Below are 17307 nucleotides of genomic sequence, written 5' to 3'. Positions count from 1 at the left end.
TGGCCGCTGTCGCAATGAAGTGTAGTAATTTGCCGCTGCCTGGGGTAAAGTTGTATTGGTCTTGGTCTAGTTATCCAAAAATACCCCACATCGGGTCCAATAGTAAAAAGTTGGTTAAGTGTTTAGTAGTAAAGTGAGAGATTTTTAGCCAAAATGTTTTGATTGCTGGGTAACACCATAAGCAGTGATATAGGTTTGCGTGTGGTTCAGAGCATCGAAAATTTGCGGAGGTGAGGTAAAGGCCCATCCCATAGCCCCTGGTGTGTGTGAGGTAACTCCGGTGACAGATGTTTAGTCTCATCTCCCAGAATCTAGACATTAGACATTTATAGGAGTATTTGAGGGCGTTTAGGATTGTGGAATATGTGATTTCAGGGATGTCTGTTTGCCATTTATTAATCAGTGTTTCTGCAGTCGCATAGTCAAGAGGCTTGTGGAGTAGTTTATAGTTTCTTGTGATTTGGCCTCTTTGTCCTTCTTATTTATTAAGCTAAAGCCATAAAGATGGATTCCATTCCTGGTTAGTCAGTTGTGGCAATATTTTCATGACCTAAACTCTTTGCCTGCAAACCAACCTTCTGATGTGATGCAGTATTCTAATAGTTCTGAAGTTGAGTGAGCCGGCTCGAGGTCACAACACAGAGACACATACAAGATGTGTTCCTAGTAATACCTTTCTTTATTATAATGAGCAGTGCACATATTTATACACACACAAATGCAGTAAAAGTGTCACTTTCTGGAGGACGGGGCAGACGCCCGGAACGTCAATCAAACAGGACAAGACAGGTAGATAACAGACCAGGGACCAACAGAATACTTTATTACACATGTAATAAATGAATATGACAGTAAGGAAAAGCATGTTAGACAAACCCAAAGGGCAGTGAGCCCCTTTCTTCACAGAGCCCCTGGTAGTGGGGATGAACTTGGCTGAGGGCTCACTGGTCGCACCTCCACGAAGGTCCTGGTATACTTGGCCACTGCAGAGAACCATAGAAAACAAAAGGACTGAAATCCAAACACAGGACATTGACCAGATGACAAATGGGAACCAGCCCACACAAGCAGATGCCTGGACCCCATGCATAATGGAAATATGGCAGTTACAGGCAGAGCTGCACACAGACTAGATATCCTCCCTCCAGAGAACCCAGGAACACTCTCACAAAGGCAGGATATACACAGGACAGAAGCAGTAAGGAACTGCAAGCAAGACATGGAAGAGAAAGGATCAGAAGCAGTAGGCACTGCCAGGCTATACATGGAACGGACAGGATCAGAAGAAGTAGGCACTGCCAGGCTATACATGGAACAGACAGGATCAGAAGCAATTGAGCACTGCCAGGCTATACATGGAACAGACAGGATCAGAAGCAGTTGAGCACTGCCAGGCTATACATGGAACAGATAGGATCAGAAGCAGTTGAGCACTGCCAGGCTGTACATGGAACAGACAGGATCAGAAGCAGTAACACTGCCAGGCTTTACATGGAACAGACATTATACAACATCAGTGACACAGAACAGGTACAGAAGATCAGGCAAGGCATGGACAAGTATACAACAACAATGCTTACCATACCAGGTGACACCACAAAGAAGGGCAGATGGCAAAACCCCCTGGGTCAGCAGCAAGGGGCTACACCCAGCGAAGCACAAGACAGAACTGACCCCAAGCCCCACAGCTCACAGATAGAAATAGCTGCATAACAAGGGCACCTGATAAGCCACACCCAGGACCCCACCAGAACCAGGAGGAACCAGAAGCACAGAACACACAATCACAAGTGTCAGTTCAGACAGTCACAGAATGCTGCAGCCAGCACGCCCCAAACGACAACCAGCATACACACGATAACTATAGCCAGTATGAGGTTACAGGCAGCCGCCTACTCAACAACAAAGAGTGACAGAACCACACAGTGATACAAACACAAATGCATCCATACTTGCATTGGTGACAGGAGCCACAGAGATATGGATATGGGGAGACACAAAGACAGGCAGCCCCGAGCAACCAGAATACACAGGTGTCAGTCTGCAGCCAGTACGCGTGAGAGCATGCAGCCAGCCTACACAGCAACAACTGTCACAGTGAACTGTACGTGACAAAAAGTGTCATAGTGGAGACAAGCATTGAGTTACTATGTGTCATAGTGTGTCACACCTTACCTATGCAGGCTGGTTGCTTAGGGCTGCGTGCTGGTTGCAGTGTCTTGAACGAGCCTGTGTATGTTGCTCTCCCCGTGTCTGCTGTGTCACGGGATGTTTGCTCTTCCTGTGATGCTTTCCTTGTTGTCTGTGGTGTCAGTGGTTGGTTGTGCTCTGGTGTACTGGCTGCAGGTGTCTCCGTGCATGCTGGTTGCCAGGGGCAACGGCCTGTGCTGCAGCCTGAGTGTCCTGGATGCCAGGGACAACGGCCTGTGCTGCAGCCTGAGTGTCCTGTGTTCTGTACTCCGGTTCTGTTGGGGTAAACTCCCCTGATCTCTGCCTGTGGATCTGAGCCTTGGTGGGGCTTTCCAGGTGCCCTCGTTATCCAGCCTTATCTATCTGGTAGCTGGGGGGGGGGGGGGGCAGTTCTGTTTTGTCTGTGCCTGGCTAGGTGTAGCACCTTGCTGCTGTCCTGGGGTTCCTGTTACCCTTCTGCGTGGTGTCACCTGGTTTTGCATTGTTGGTGTGTTGGTCTTTGTTCGTCTGTACCTGCTGTGTTATGATGTTTGATGTCATGTCCTGTACCTGCCCTGCATTATCTTATGTTATGTTTCCTAGTCTGTTGCTTGTCCGCCTAGCAGTGCGTAACTGCGTCCCATAGCCTGGCAGTGCTTAACTGCTTCCGTTTGTTGTCTGTTCTATGTCCTGCCTTCGTGAGAGGGTACCTGGCTTCCCCGGAGGGGGAATCTACTCTCTTGTTCTCTGTTCTGTATTTCGTTCCTGGACTCTGCTCTTGTCTGATCCCTGCCTGTCTTATTACGTCTGTATTTTCGGTACCTAACAAGGTATCCTCTGGTCTGCCTGAACCAGCTGCCACTGACTCTGTATCGCTCTAGGAGTCGCCCCTGGCAACTACCTTATTGGCTCAAGTCTATCCTCACCATCTAAGGCTCTAGTGAAGACTAGGTGTTGCTTAGTCACGCTCCTCTAGAGTATTGCCAGTCAGTGGCACAGTGGGTCCACACCTGCTGAGCCGTGTCTGTACTTGTGCTTTTATTACTCTTGTAATAAAGTTCTCTGGTTCCTTTGTTCTGCCTGTATCCCGCTCGTATGATGTCCTGGAGGTCTGCCTTGGGCCTCCGGCACGTGACACTATGTCTAGTTTGAAATAAGAAAATAAATGATCATGGGGGTCGTAGGGGCCGACTGGAATTTGTACTCATTCCTCCCAACGATAAATCCACTTCCTAAGTGTAGGTTATACATTAGATATAAAATTAATACATATACAAAATGGACGCCTTTATGCTTTCCCTCACACCTGTATATTGGAAAAGAGAGGTATTTGGATATCTGGATATTTTTTTCGCAGCTCACTTAAGGTGAGTATGCGTTTATCTGCCACAGATACTAGACTGTATAGGAATGTGATTCCAACCTTCCATTTCTGAAAAAACGTATATGGTGTGCCTCCTTGGAAGGTTGGATTGTTAATAAGTGGTAGAAAGTGGACAGGATCAAGGATTTTTTGCCAGGTCTGTCAGGGGCTTTTTAATAGAGGGTTCTCTTTTGAGTGTTCTGGGAGTGTAGAGAATGGTTGGCAGAGAAAGGCCTTTAATGGGGAGTAGTGAACTGTCTAGGGTCAAATTTGTGAGAGGAGTCTTGTAGCCAGTCGAGTACTATACGGAACTGTGCGGCCAGGTTGGGGTAGTTGTTTTACTTCCTCCTTGTAATTTTTCTGATAAAGGTCTTCACTGTGGATTCTCTTGAAATTTACCTCATAAGCAGAGGTATCTTTTGGTGCTGTAGGGGGCTCTTAACCCTTTGAGGACCGTAAGATTACCGTCATCAATATAAAAATAATTATATATTTTTTCATTTAAGAATGTATTTGAACAATAAATAAAACCATTTCCACACTTGTGTCATTTTTGGGGAGGAGTTATGACACGGGACAAATGTGAATATTTAGGTTACTTTTAATGGAAGGCCAAAAGAAGCTCCATTTTTTTTTTTACGGCAACTGAAGTTCGTACACTTCAGCTGCTGTAACTAAGCCGTTTCATGAAATAACTGGCAAAAAGCTAGAACCATTTGTTGATAAGAACTTATATTTTGACTCAAACAAAAAAAAAAAGTATTTTAAGTTCTTAATCAGACGATACAGGCAATTAAAAAAATGGGACAAATACGTCCCTTGGTCTTCAAAGGGTTAAAAGGATTCACATTCCCACCCTGGCCATATAAAGGGTTAAGCATCATGTTGGCATAGTAAAGAAGCATTGCAAAAACGTATGTATTTTTTTTTTTTTACCCTAATGGTTAAAGAGGTTTTCCAGTGTGAGATTTCAGCAGCAGAGGAGGAGAAGGTACACTAAAAAGTGTTTGTCACCTAATCCCTAGGTGGGCATTATGGCTTGGATTTTACTAGTGAATCCATCAGGTCTGAAGATGGATTTATTAATGAACGCAGTTTGTGATGAGGATTGTTGTGATGGATCCTTTTAAGTTAACTTGTATTAGTGTGATGCCCACTTGGCATGTAAGGGTCAAATATGTTGGCAAAAGACAGGCTTGGTTGGGTTTTTCATAATTTTGAGCTAGATATAGGTAATAAAATTAGTGATGGGATGTAGACCAGAATCCTGAACTTTGTGTAAGGGCCCTTGCACACGACCGTATGCCCTCCGAGACAGCCCGTGGGACTATTGTCCTGCACTCATAAAATCATACACTGAGCAAAAATATAAACGCAACACTTTTGGTTTTGCTCCCATTTTGCATGAGCTGAACTTAAAGATCTGAAACATTTTCTGCATACACAAAAGACCCATTACTCTCAAATATTGTTGACAAATCTGTCTAAATCTGTGTTAGTGAGCACTTTTCCTTTGCCGAGATAATCCATCCCACCTCACAGGTGTGGCATATCAAGATGCTGATTAGACAGCATGAATATTGCACAGGTGTGCCTTAGACTGCCCACAATAAAAGGACCACTCTGAAATGTGCACAGTTTGATCACACAGCACAATGCAACAGATGTCGCAACGTTTGAGGGAGCGTGCAATTGGCATGCTAACTTCAGGAATGTCTACCAGAGCTATTGCCCATGCAGTGTATGTTCATTTCTCTACCATAGACTGTCTCCAAAGGTGTTTCAGAGAATTTGGCAGTACATCCAACCAGCCTCACAACCGCAGATCACGTGTAACCACACCAGCCCAGGACCTCCACATCCAGCATGTTCACCTCCATGATCGTCTGAGACCAGCCAACCGGACAGCTGCAGCAACAATCGGTTTGCATAACCAAAGAATTTCTGCACAAACTGTCAGAAACCGTCTCAAGGAAGCTCATCTGCATGGTCGTCGTCCTCATCGGGGTCTGGACCTGACTGCAGTTCGTCGTCGTAACCGTCTTGAATGGGCAGATGCTCACATTCAATGGCATCTGGCACGTTGGAGAGGCGTTCTGTTCACAAATAAGTCTCGGTTTTCACTGTTCAGGGCAGATGACAGACAGCGTTTGTGGCGTCGTGTGGGTGAGCAGTTTGCTGACGTTAACGTTGTGGATCGAGTGGCTTATGGTGGCGGTGGGGTTATGGTATGGGCAGATGTATGTTATGGACAACGAGCAGAGGTGCATTTTATTGATGGCATTTTGTCACTATCAGTGTGGGAGGGAAATGCCACACTGAACACAGGAGGGAAGGGGAACAGTAACTGGGCCTGGAAACTAGGGAAGAAACAGGTCACCTCCTACACAACCCTAATCCGGCCCCTGAATTCCAATCAATATGAATAGACCTTGAAGGTAGGATTATTCATAAGCAGGATACCTAGGCCCTGATTTCCCTATAAGGCCCTGGAATAAGTATAGAACCAGAGACAACCCATTCCTCCCCAGATGGACGAATGGAAGTCTCTGTCTCACGCCCAGATACAACAACAGGGAATATAACAAATACAAACAAACACGACACTTCTGTAGAGATGGAAGAACAGGAGCACCAGAGAGGATCTTACACCAGCTCAGCCAAATACAAATGAAGCTAAAAACGGCATACTCAGAAGGGTGGGGTGAGACTATAAAGGGTAGAAGTGATGACCACTGAGCAACAGCTGAGAAAAGGGAAGTGGTCATTAACCCTATCAACACTGAATCAAGAGAAATCAAGGAGGCTGTTAGATTCCTCCATGCTCAGCCAATCTTCTTGATTTCCTGACATCAGTCACCTGAGGGACTGTGACAGTACCCCCCCTTCTACGGGTGACCCCCGGGCACCCAGGAACAATCTTATCAGGATGGGCTCTGTGAAAGGCCTTCACCAGACGATTCGCATTGACATCGGCCTTTGGAACTCACATCCTCTCCTGTGGTCCGTAACCCTTCCAATGGAAGAGATACTGGAGGGATCTACAGAGAACTCGGGAGTCCACAATCCTGCTGATTTGAAATTCTAAATTACCGTCCACCATGACAGGAGCGGGAGGCAAAAATATGGGTGGACAGCACTCCTAAGTAATGGTGTGTCGGGTGCTCGTCTCCAGGAGGGGTGGTAAAAGGCCCCTAGTAAAGCAACTTGTAGATATCCAGAAAAATAAAAAAATGGAGACAGCACGTCCAAAAGGTGCAGAAGGTGGAATTTATTCCGGGTGCAACATTTCGGCTGTGTATTAGCCTTTTTCAAGCATGCATATACATTGTATATGCATGCTTGAAAAAGGCTAATACACAGCCGAAACGTTGCACCCGGAATAAATTCCACCTTCTGCACCTTTTGGACGTGCTGTCTCGATTTTTATTTTTTTTCTGGATATCTACAAGGAGCGGGAGGCAAGGAGGACGGTTTAACAGGTTCGACACATTTCTTCAACAACGACTTATGAAATACATTATGAATTTTCAAAGCCTCAGGAGCTTCAAGACTGAAGGCTACAGGATTAACAATGGCAGTGATCTTATATGGACCAATAAATCTTGGGCCCAACTTCCAAGAAGGTACCATAAACTTAATGTTTCTTGTGGACAGCCACACACAATCACCCACTCTCAGGTCTGGACCATTCATACGTCTCCTGTCAGCCACGCGCATATACCTGTTGCCCATCTTTTTCAGGTTATTTTGAATTTTCCGCCAAATCGAAGACAAGAGAAAAATTGTTCCTCCTCAGGAATACCGGAAGTTTGAGAACCAAAAAATGTGCCAAACTGTGGATGGAATCCATATGCCCCAAAAAAACGCGACTTATCAGTGGACTCCTGTCTACGGTTATTAATGGCAAACTCCGCTAACGACAAGAATAAAGACCACTCCTCCTGGTTCTCCGAAACAAAACATCTCAAGTAAGTCTCCAGATTCTGACTGGTGCGCTCCGTCTGTCCGTTCGACTGAGGATGAAAAGCGGAAGAAAAGGACAATTGTACCCCCAGTCGAGTACAAAACGCTTTCCAGAATCTGGAAACAAACTCAGTCCCCCGATCAGACACCACATCAGAGGGAATGACATGTAGTTTCACTATGTTATCGACAAACACCTGTGCAAGAGTTTTGGCATTAGGTAGAGCAGGCAATGCTATAAAATGCACCATTTTGCTAAACCAATCAACTACCACCAGGATCAAGTTTTTTTCCAGAAGAATTCGGTAAATCTGTGAAAAATTCCGTGGACAAATGCTTCCAAGGTCTGGACGGGATGGGTAACGGAAGAAGAGATCCAGAAGGCCGAGTATGTGTCACCTTAGCATGAGCACAGGTACAACAGGCTGATACATAGTCCTCAACACACTTACGCAGCCCCAGCCACCAAAATGTGTGCGAGATTGGATCGACAGTGGATCTACTCCTAGGGTGTCCAGCCAAGACAGTACAGTGATGTTCCTCAAATACCTTATGACGTAAGTCTGAAGGAAGAAACAATTTCCCTGGAGGACAAGAGTCCGGAGCATCCCCTCGGCCTCCAACACCTTAGCCTCAAGATCAGGATATAGGGCAGATATGACTACCCCTTCAGATATAATAGGACTAGGATCTTTAGAATCACCCCCCCCCCCAGGAAAGCTGTGCGACAAAGCATCCGCCTTGACGTTCTAAACCCCAGGGCGGTAGGTGACAATGAAGTTAAATCTGGTGAAAAACAGCGACCATCTGGCCTGCCTTGGATTCAGTTGTTTAGCCGACTCAAGGTAAGACAGATTTTTGTGATCAGTGATTGCCGTAATAAGATGAATTGCACCTTCCAACCAATGGTGCCATCCTTCAAAAGCCAACTTAGGCTACTTTCACACCTGCGTTCAGTGCGGATCCCTCTTGTACCTGCACAGACAGATCTGCACCGATAATGCAAATGCTTGTATCCGTTCAGAACGAATCTGTTTGCATTATTCTTTCAAAAAAAAGTCTAAGTCAAAACGGATCTATCCTGACTTACGTTGAGAGTCAATGGGGGACGGATCAATTTTCAATTGCACCATATTGTGTCAGTGAAAACGGATCTGTCCCCATTGACTTACATTGTAAGTCAGGAAGGATCAGTTTGCAGCGTTTTGGTGTCCACCTTCAGAGCGGAATACAAGCGCAACGGAGCCAAACTGATGCATTCTCAACGGATCCTTATCCATTCAGAATGCATTGGGGCTGAACTGATCCGTTTTGGGCTGCTTGTGAGAGCCCTGAAACGGATCTCTCAAGCGGACCCAGAAACGCCAGTGTGAAAGTAGCCTTAATGGCCAGCAATTCTCTATTACCCACGTCCTAATTTCTTTCAGCAGTCAAAAGTTTTTTTAGAGAAAAAAGCACATGGGAGCCATTTACTAGGTGAAGGACCTTGTGACAAAACTGCTCCTACCCCTACCTCGGATGCGTCAACCTCTACAATGAATGGCTGAGACATGTCCGGTTGCATCAGAATAGGGGCTGAAGCAAAACATTCCTTCACAGCAGAAATGGCTTATAATGCCGCCTCAGACCAAACTGAGAAATCGCCTCTTTTCCTAGTCATGTCTGTTAAAGGTTTAACCACAGTTGAATTGTTCAAGATGAATTTACGCTAGTAGTTGGTGAATCCCAAAAACGGCATAAGCGCTTTCAGATTTTTGGGTTGATCCCAGTCCAACACCGCATGGACTTTCTTGGGACCCATACGAAAACCTGAGGATGAGAGCAGGTAACCCAGGAATTGCACTTCCTGAACAGCAAAAACATTTTTCCATCTTCGCATACAATTTATTCTCTCTTAGGATCTGTAACACCTGTTTCACGTGATCCTTATTAGTCTCCATGTCTGGAGAATAAATTAGTATGTCATCCAGATATACAACAACAAATCTCCCCACCAGATGATGAAAGATGTCATTGATAAAGTGTTGAAAAACCGCTGGAGCGTTGTTTAACCCAAAGGGCATGACCAGGTTTTTTAAATGACCCTCAGAGGTATTAAATGCCGTCTTCCACTCATCTCCCTCCCTGATCCTTATCAGATTATATGCCCCCCCTCAGATCCAATTTAGAGAACACCTTGGCACCGACAATCTGACTAAACAAATCCGGAATCAAAGGAAGGGGGCAATCTAACCGAGATTTGTGCAGTTTAGCTCCAGGAATAAGATTGATGGGACAATCATACTCCTGATGCGGGGGTAACTCCTGGTTACCACTCTCTGAAAACAAATCAGAAAATTCAGAAATGAACGAAGTTACAGTTTTTGTGGTGACTACAGAGAAAGACGCATTAAGACAGTTGTCCATGCAAAAATCACTCCAATCGAGTATCTGTCTCGCTAACCAGTCGATGGTAGGGTTATGTTTGCTTAACCATGGTAAGCCCAAAACCATCGGAGCAGGCAGACCCACCAACACATAACACGAGACAGATTCCTGATGGAGATCACCCACTCTTAAATGGATGTCATTTACCACCTGCGACAGGCATTTTTGGGTAAGAGGTGCAGAATCAATTGTAAAGACAGAAATGCTTCTCTCTAGCTGCACTAGTAGTCAACCCATGAATATGAAGAAACTGTCCATCAATCAGGTTAACCCCAGCCCTACTGTCAATAAATACCTTGATTTCCACAGTTTTGGACTTTAGCGCCACCTCGGCAGACAGGAGAAATCGGGTACTACCAGTAAATGACAAAAGTACGTTTTCTTACTCCCCACCCACACCACCAATAGTAATTTGGGGATTAAGCATTAGGTGTCTCTTTACCATAAGTGTCAAAGGAAGCCGCCACCTTATTTGACAGTACGTCCTTAGGATGAGGACTCTCAGATCTCCCCCTCAGGCATCTATCCAGACGTACAGCAAGGGATATGGCTGCTTCCAATGACTCAAGTTTTTAATAAAAGGCCAACGCGTCCTACAGCCTCTCAGATGGACCCTGACAGAACTGGCTACGGAGAGCAGGATCATTCCACTCCATATCCGTAGCCCATCTCCTAAATTCAAAGCAATAGATCTCCGCAGAGGGTTCTCCCTGCCGTAAACCACGTAACTTGGTCTCAGCCTGAGAGATCTGATCCAGGTTGTCATAAAAAGCCCCAAGCTCTAAAACATTCATCAACCTACTGGAGGGCCGGTAATCCGGAGAAAAAGCCCAAGACTGTGCATCATCCTTAAGCAAAGAAATGATCATCCCCACACATTGACACTCATCCCCAGAAAAGTATGGACGCAGCTTAAAGTACAATTTACACGATTCCCTGAACCAAATGAAATTGTCACTACCCCCAGAAAATCTGTCCGGGAGGGCAACCTTAGGTTCAGGGCAGGCCTGGCCATTGGAACCAGCCGCCTGTGGTCTCTGAATCCGTAAGACTGTCGCGCGGGGGTCAGCTAACTCCAATGACAGTCCCTGCAGCTGTTCGACCATTACAGACATAGGATCCATAACTACACTGACCTGAACGAAATGGCGTTTTATTTGGTGGTTGATAATGTCACGATCAGTGTGGTGGGGAAACTCCACACTGAACACAGGAGGGAAGGGGAACAGAAACTGGGCTTGGAAACTAGGGAAGAAACAGGTCACTTCCTACACAACCCTAATTCGGGCCCTTACTACCTATCAATATGATAGGTAGGATTATTCATAAGCAGGATACCTATACTTATTCCCTGGAATAAGTATAGAACCAGAGACAACCCATTCCTCCCCAGATGGACGAATGGAAGTCTCTGTCTCACGCCCAGATTCAACAGGGAATATAACAAATACAAACAAACGCAATGCTTCTGTAGAGATGGAAGAACCGGAACACCAGAGAGGATCTCACACCAGCTCAGCCAAACACAAATTAAGCTATCAACCGCATAGTCAGAAGGGTGGGGTGAGACTATAAAGGGTAGAAGTGATGACCACTGAGCAACAGCTGAGAAAAGGGAAGTGGTCATTAACCCTATCAACACTGAATCCAGAGAAATCAAGGAGGCTGTTAGATTCCTCCACGCTCAGTCACCTGAGGAACGTGACACATTTTAAATGCACAGAGATACCATGACGAGATCCTGAGGCCCATTGTTGTGCCATTTGTCCACGACCATCACCTCATGTAGCATGATAATGCATGGCCCCATATTGCAAGGATCTGTACACAATTCCTGTAAGCTGAAAACATCCTAGTTCTTGCATGGCCAGCATACTCACTGGACATGTCACCCATTGAGCATGTGTGTGATGCTCTGGAACGGCGTATACGACAGCGTGTTCCAGTTCCTGCCAATATTCTGCAAATTCGCACATTGAAGAGGAGTCAACCAACATTCCACAGGCCACAATCAACAACCTTAACAACTGTATGCGATGGAGATGTGTTGCACTGTGTAAGGTAAATGGTGGCCACACCAGATACTGAATGGTTTTGTGACCCCCTTCCCCCCCAGTAAGGCAAAACTGTGCGCATTTCAGAGTGGACCTTTATTGTGGGAAGTCTAAGGCACACCTGTGCAATATTCATGCTGTCTAATCAGCACCTTGATATGCCACACCTGTGAGGTGGGATGGATTATCTTGGCAAAGGAGAAGTGCTCACTAACACAGATTTAGACAGATTTGTGAACAGTATTTGACAGTAATGGGTCTTTTGTGTATGTAGAAAATGTTTCAGATCTTTGAGTACAGCTCATGCAAAATGGGAGCAAAACCAAAAGTGTTGCGTTTATATTTTTGCTCAGTGTATGAGTGCGGGACAATAGTCCCTCGGGCAGCTCTACGTGCACAGCATCATTGTAATCTAAGATGCTTTGTGCTCCCGTGCACACGATCAATGCCGCTTTGGGACATATGGCCCTCTCACGGACCGTATGTCTCGGAGGGCATACAGTCGTGTGCAAAGGCCCTTATAGAAAGCTTTGAAAGGCTGGAATCACACAATCAGTTTTGGTGCAGTTTTTTGAACCAAAGCCAGAAGTGTCTTAAAAATGAATGACTTACTATATACCTCTAGTTCCTGCTGAATCTACTTCCAGCCTAATAAGAAAGCTATAAATTTGTCTACTCTCTAGTTTATTAAAAACCTCACAAATGTAAATTTTTATCTTAGCAGAAAATCCCATTTCAAATTCTGAAGGAAACTTCATGTTATCACTAAATGATAAAGTAGAAGATGAAGATATCATGCAGCTCTCTTCAAGAGAAAACCTTAATGTACATCCAGGACTTCACAGTACAGCTCTATCATATAATCTCCCTAATCATGAGGAACCATCTCCTGACCAAAAAGAGGATGAAAGGCTTCATTGTGGTAAAGAGTCCACAAAAAGATCAAGTCTTTCTACATACAGAAAAATTCATACAAGAGAAAAGCCATACTCCTGTTCAGAATGTGGGAAATGCTTTACAAATAAATCATATCTTGTTAGACATAGAAAAAGCCACACAAGAGTGATGTATAAATGTTCAAAATGTGGGAAATGTTTTACAAATAAATCACATTTTGTTATACATGAGAGAAATCACACAGGAGAGAAGCCATATTCATGTTCAGAATGTGGGAAATGTTTTACACACAGATCAGGTCTTGTTAGACATGAGAGAAGTCACACAGGAGAGAAGCCATATTCATGTTCAGAATGTGGGAAATGTTTTATACAAAAATCTGATCTTATTTCACATAAGAGAATTCACACAGGAGAGAAGCCATATTCATGTTCAGAATGTGGGAAATGTTTTACAAATAAATCAAACCTTGTTATACATGAGAGAAATCACACAGGAGAGAAGCCATATTTATGTTCAGAATGTGGGAAATGTTTTACAGACATATCAAGTCTTGTTAGACATAAGAGAAGTCACACAGGAGAGAAGCCATATTCATGTTCAGAATGTGGGAAATGTTTTACAGACATATCAGGTCTTGGTAGACATAAGAGAAGTCACACAGGAGAGAAGCCATATTCATGTCCAGAATGTGGGAAATGTTTTACACAAAAATCATATCTTGTTAGACATAAGAGAAGTCACACAGGAGAGAAGCCATATTCATGTTCAGAATGTGGGAAATGTTTTACAGACATGTCAAGTCTTGTTAGACATAAGAGAAGTCACACAGGTGAGAAGCCATATTCACGGAAAGATATATACAGATAGAGTGGATATTGAGCGAGATTTTGCCAGTTATTTTGCTACTTTATATAGATCAGAGTTAGAGGGGCGACATGTCAATTACAAAATATTCCTGGATAGAATCAATCCCCCCTCCCTCTCCCAGGAAGACCGAGCTGTGTTGGAGACTCCTCTTAAACTCCTGGAGTTGGAGGAAGCCTTGAGAGCAACTAGAGGCAATTCCTCTCCCGGGGCTAATGGCCTCCCCTTTGAATTATACCGGCGGTATAGCGAGGTGCTTCTACCTCGCTTACTGCAGCTATTAAATGTGTCCTGGAGTGAGGGCCGGTTACCTGCATCAATGTCTAAAGCTATTATCACCTTGGTTTTAAAAAAAGGAAAGAACGAACTGGAGATGGGGTCATATAGACCCATCTCCTTACTTAATACCGATTATAAAATCGGTGCTAAGGTACTTGCCAATAGACTAAAGCGGGTAATAGCTAAGATAATCCATATTGATCAAACGGGTTTCATACCAAGGCGCTCAGCCCAGGCTAACATTCGAAGAACATTAATGAATATCTACCTGGGAGAGGGAGAGGACCGCTCCATCCTGTCTTTAGATGCCGCAAAGGCCTTCGACAGGGTGGAGTGGAACTTTTTGTGGGAAGTAATGGACAGGATGAATTTTGGTCCTAATTTTATCCAGTGGGTTAAGTTGCTGTATGAATCGCCTAGGGCGCGGATAAATGTGAATGGCTCTTTGTCGGACCCCTTTGAGCTACAACGCGGTACCAGACAGGGCTGCCCCTTATCACCTCTTTTATTTGCTTTTTTTTTTAGAGCCCCTGGCATGCCGAATTAGACAGGACACGCATATTCTTGGGTTTGGAGGCCAGGATTTGCATGATGAAAATAGCTTGTATGCCGACGATGTCCTTATATACTTAAGGGATGGATATTTAGCCCTGCCCTATGTGATGGAGATAATAAATGAATACAGCCTTTTCTCTGGATATGAAGTGAACTGGTAGAAATCAGCCTTGCTTCCCCTAAATAAGATCCCCCCAGTTAAAGTGACAGTCGTTAGATGTCTAACGTTAACAGACTCATTGGAATATCTCGGGATTCGGATTAGCCCTCTGGTGAAAGGTTACAGCAAATTGAACATTATCCCACTAATAGATAAAATAAAAAATAAAGTTTATGTTTGGTGAAAGCTGACGCTGGGCCAGGCAGATAGGATTACTCTAATTAAAATGGTCCTTCTCCCACAGATATTATTCCAACTGGCCTCTTGCCCGATATGGATCGAAGATGCACATTTTAAAGCTTTCGAGAGATTGTTTAATGAACTGATTTGGGGCAGGAAAAGAGTTCGTATTAAACAAAATTACTTATGGCTAGCAGAAGAGAATAGGGGTTTATCTCTCCCTTACTTGCGGGGCCATTATTTAGCCTCTCAAATACAGTGGTTTCTCTCTGATCCTCTCAAGAGATATCCCCAACTTATCAGAAATTATAGAGGACTTCAGCAGGACATATTTAGCATCTTAGAAACTGGTTATATGGGAGAGGGGGGGTGTATTGTAGCACGCTCTATGCAACTTGTCTGGAACTCACTTAAAACTATCTTGGGAACTATGCATATATTTATTCCCCCCCCCCCCCCCCCCCCCCCCTTTATGGTACAATGTGCACTTTAGTGAATTTAATAAGATTGATGATATTGAATTTTGGGAAAGGAAGGGTATAACTAGGGTTGAGCAAATGATGCATAATGGTGACATTAGGACACTAGTGGATATATTGGGACACAGAGATGTTAAAACATTAGATAAGTATAAATATTTTCAGGTTAAACATGCTTTTATGTGCACTAAAGACAAAGAGGTGTTCATGATAAATCACATGATTTTATGGATTGATGTTTCAATTCATATCAGAACAGTATGTCTATTTCACTAATTTATAGTAAACTGAGATTGGAAATGGGTAAAATGAATAAGTTTAGAAGTGAAATGAAATGGGGTCAAGATATAGGAAATAATAAAACACAAAAATGTGAATTGATCTATAGGAATATTCGGAAAATCTCTATATCCGGGAATCACAGGCTAATTCAGTTTAGGATTCTACACCGTCTATATTACACGCCCCTCTCTCTCTCTCGGTTCTATAGGGATGCTTCAGATAGATGTCGCAGGTGCCAGGCCCAATGTGCAGATTTTATACACCTTATCTGGTCATGTCTTATGGTTCAGGATTTCTGGACTAATGTTTCTTCAGAGCTACGGAGATGCTCCTTATATAACTATGATGTAGACATAATAACCGCAGTCTTAGGTGCTTCTTTATTTGATGAGCAGGGACGAGAAAATATGTTCTGGATAAAGTCACTGATGCTGGCCAGGGTGGTAATTGCTAGGAACTGGGGCTCAAATAGTCCCTTGTCGGTATCTGAATGGCATCATTTGGTTGATAAAGTGAAGAAATATGAGAAATTTGCCAGTTATACTATGAGCCAGAAAATCAGATGGGATAGAGCCTGGACGACATGGTCTTAGGGTCCTGTTCGACGTGGATGTGCTCCGAGGCAGCGATAATGAGGGTGGGGGAGGGGATGGGGGAATGGGAATAAATGGGTCCTTTACTTTTATGTATACCAACTTTGGATATATGATGGAAATGTTGTGCAAATTTTGTGGACAATTATTGTATTTGTGTAACATCGTGTTTTTTAAAAATTCTCATGTTGTGGATACAAAACAAAAATTAATTAATAAAAAAAAAAAGACATGAGAGAAGTCACACAGGAGAGAAGCCATATTCATGTTTAGAATGTGGGAAATGTTTTACACAAAAATCAGATCTTGTTATACATCAGAGAGGTCACACAGGAGAGAAGCCATATTCATGTTCAGAATGTGGGAAATGTTTTATACAAAAATCTGATCTTGTTATACATCAGAGAGGTCACACGGGAGAGAAGCCGTATCTGTGTTCAGAATGTGGGAAATGTTTTACACAAAAATCAAATCTTGTTGCACATCAGAGATTTCACACAGGAGAGAAGCCATATTCATGTTCAGAATGTGGGAAATGTTTTACACAAAAATCTAATCTTATTATACATCAGAGAGATCACACAGGAGCGAATTTCTTGAAATTGAATCATTCAGCAGATTCGATTCAGGAACAAATAAATTCAGGCCAAAGGGAAAGTGTTTAGATTGCCCTGACAAGTTGTGGATGACATTTTTAGGTCTTCTACGGCTGTATGCAACTACTCTTACGCCAAGGTAGCATTGGCAATCTTCAAGTGGCAGGAAAATATATAGCTATGGATAAACAGCCTGTTTAACCACACATTACACTTTTGTGTAATGTGTATATTATACTTTTTAAAATAAAAAAAAATCCCGAAATTTTCCCTTTTGGGGGGTAGATGTCTTTCAGAGTTTACACACAGGGTGGTGTCAGAAGAAGCAATGGCTTGTTTTGAATGCTCACATTTTTGGAAGCAGCAGTATTGTATTGAACCTGACAGACAAGGCAGGAGATGTGCATCTGTGTAGGGGTAGTAGTAATGGGAGCAGTACA

The 17307-nt window shown here is 43.7% G+C and overlaps 3 protein-coding genes across 3 annotated transcripts in view; 2 read left to right on the top strand and 1 right to left on the bottom strand.

The window, feature by feature from the left end:
* The window catches only part of LOC120991124 (zinc finger protein 585A-like), a 2129672-nt gene that overhangs the window by 1524244 nt on the left and 588121 nt on the right, over positions 1-17307 (top strand). The window lies entirely within an intron of this gene.
* LOC120991886 (oocyte zinc finger protein XlCOF6.1-like) overlaps positions 1-17307 on the bottom strand; it is a 400346-nt gene that overhangs the window by 323537 nt on the left and 59502 nt on the right. The window lies entirely within an intron of this gene.
* LOC120991147 (oocyte zinc finger protein XlCOF6.1-like) lies at positions 12658-16985 on the top strand. The gene is made up of 3 exons (XM_040420058.1): positions 12658-13021; positions 13103-13708; positions 16521-16985. The coding sequence occupies exons 1-3, from the start codon at positions 12736-12738 to the stop codon at positions 16934-16936; spliced, it is 1308 nt and encodes a 435-aa protein (XP_040275992.1). The 5' UTR covers positions 12658-12735; the 3' UTR covers positions 16937-16985.

This window comes from Bufo bufo, chromosome 2, assembly GCF_905171765.1.
Source record: "Bufo bufo chromosome 2, aBufBuf1.1, whole genome shotgun sequence".
NCBI classification, from domain to species: Eukaryota; Metazoa; Chordata; class Amphibia; order Anura; family Bufonidae; genus Bufo; species Bufo bufo.
This window is presented reverse-complemented; position numbering and strand designations above follow the sequence as displayed.

Bases quoted from the DNA above. Each gene is read 5' to 3' on its own strand.
- LOC120991147 (XM_040420058.1), top strand. From the start codon at position 12,736: ATGTTATCACTAAATGATAAAGTAGAAGATGAAGATATCATGCAGCTC. The intron at 13,022-13,102 runs ATAGAAAAAGCC...ATTTTGTTATAC, and splicing joins TAAATCATATCTTGTTAGAC to ATGAGAGAAATCACACAGGA. The intron at 13,709-16,520 runs GTGAGAAGCCAT...GAAGTCACACAG, and splicing joins ACATAAGAGAAGTCACACAG to GAGAGAAGCCATATTCATGT.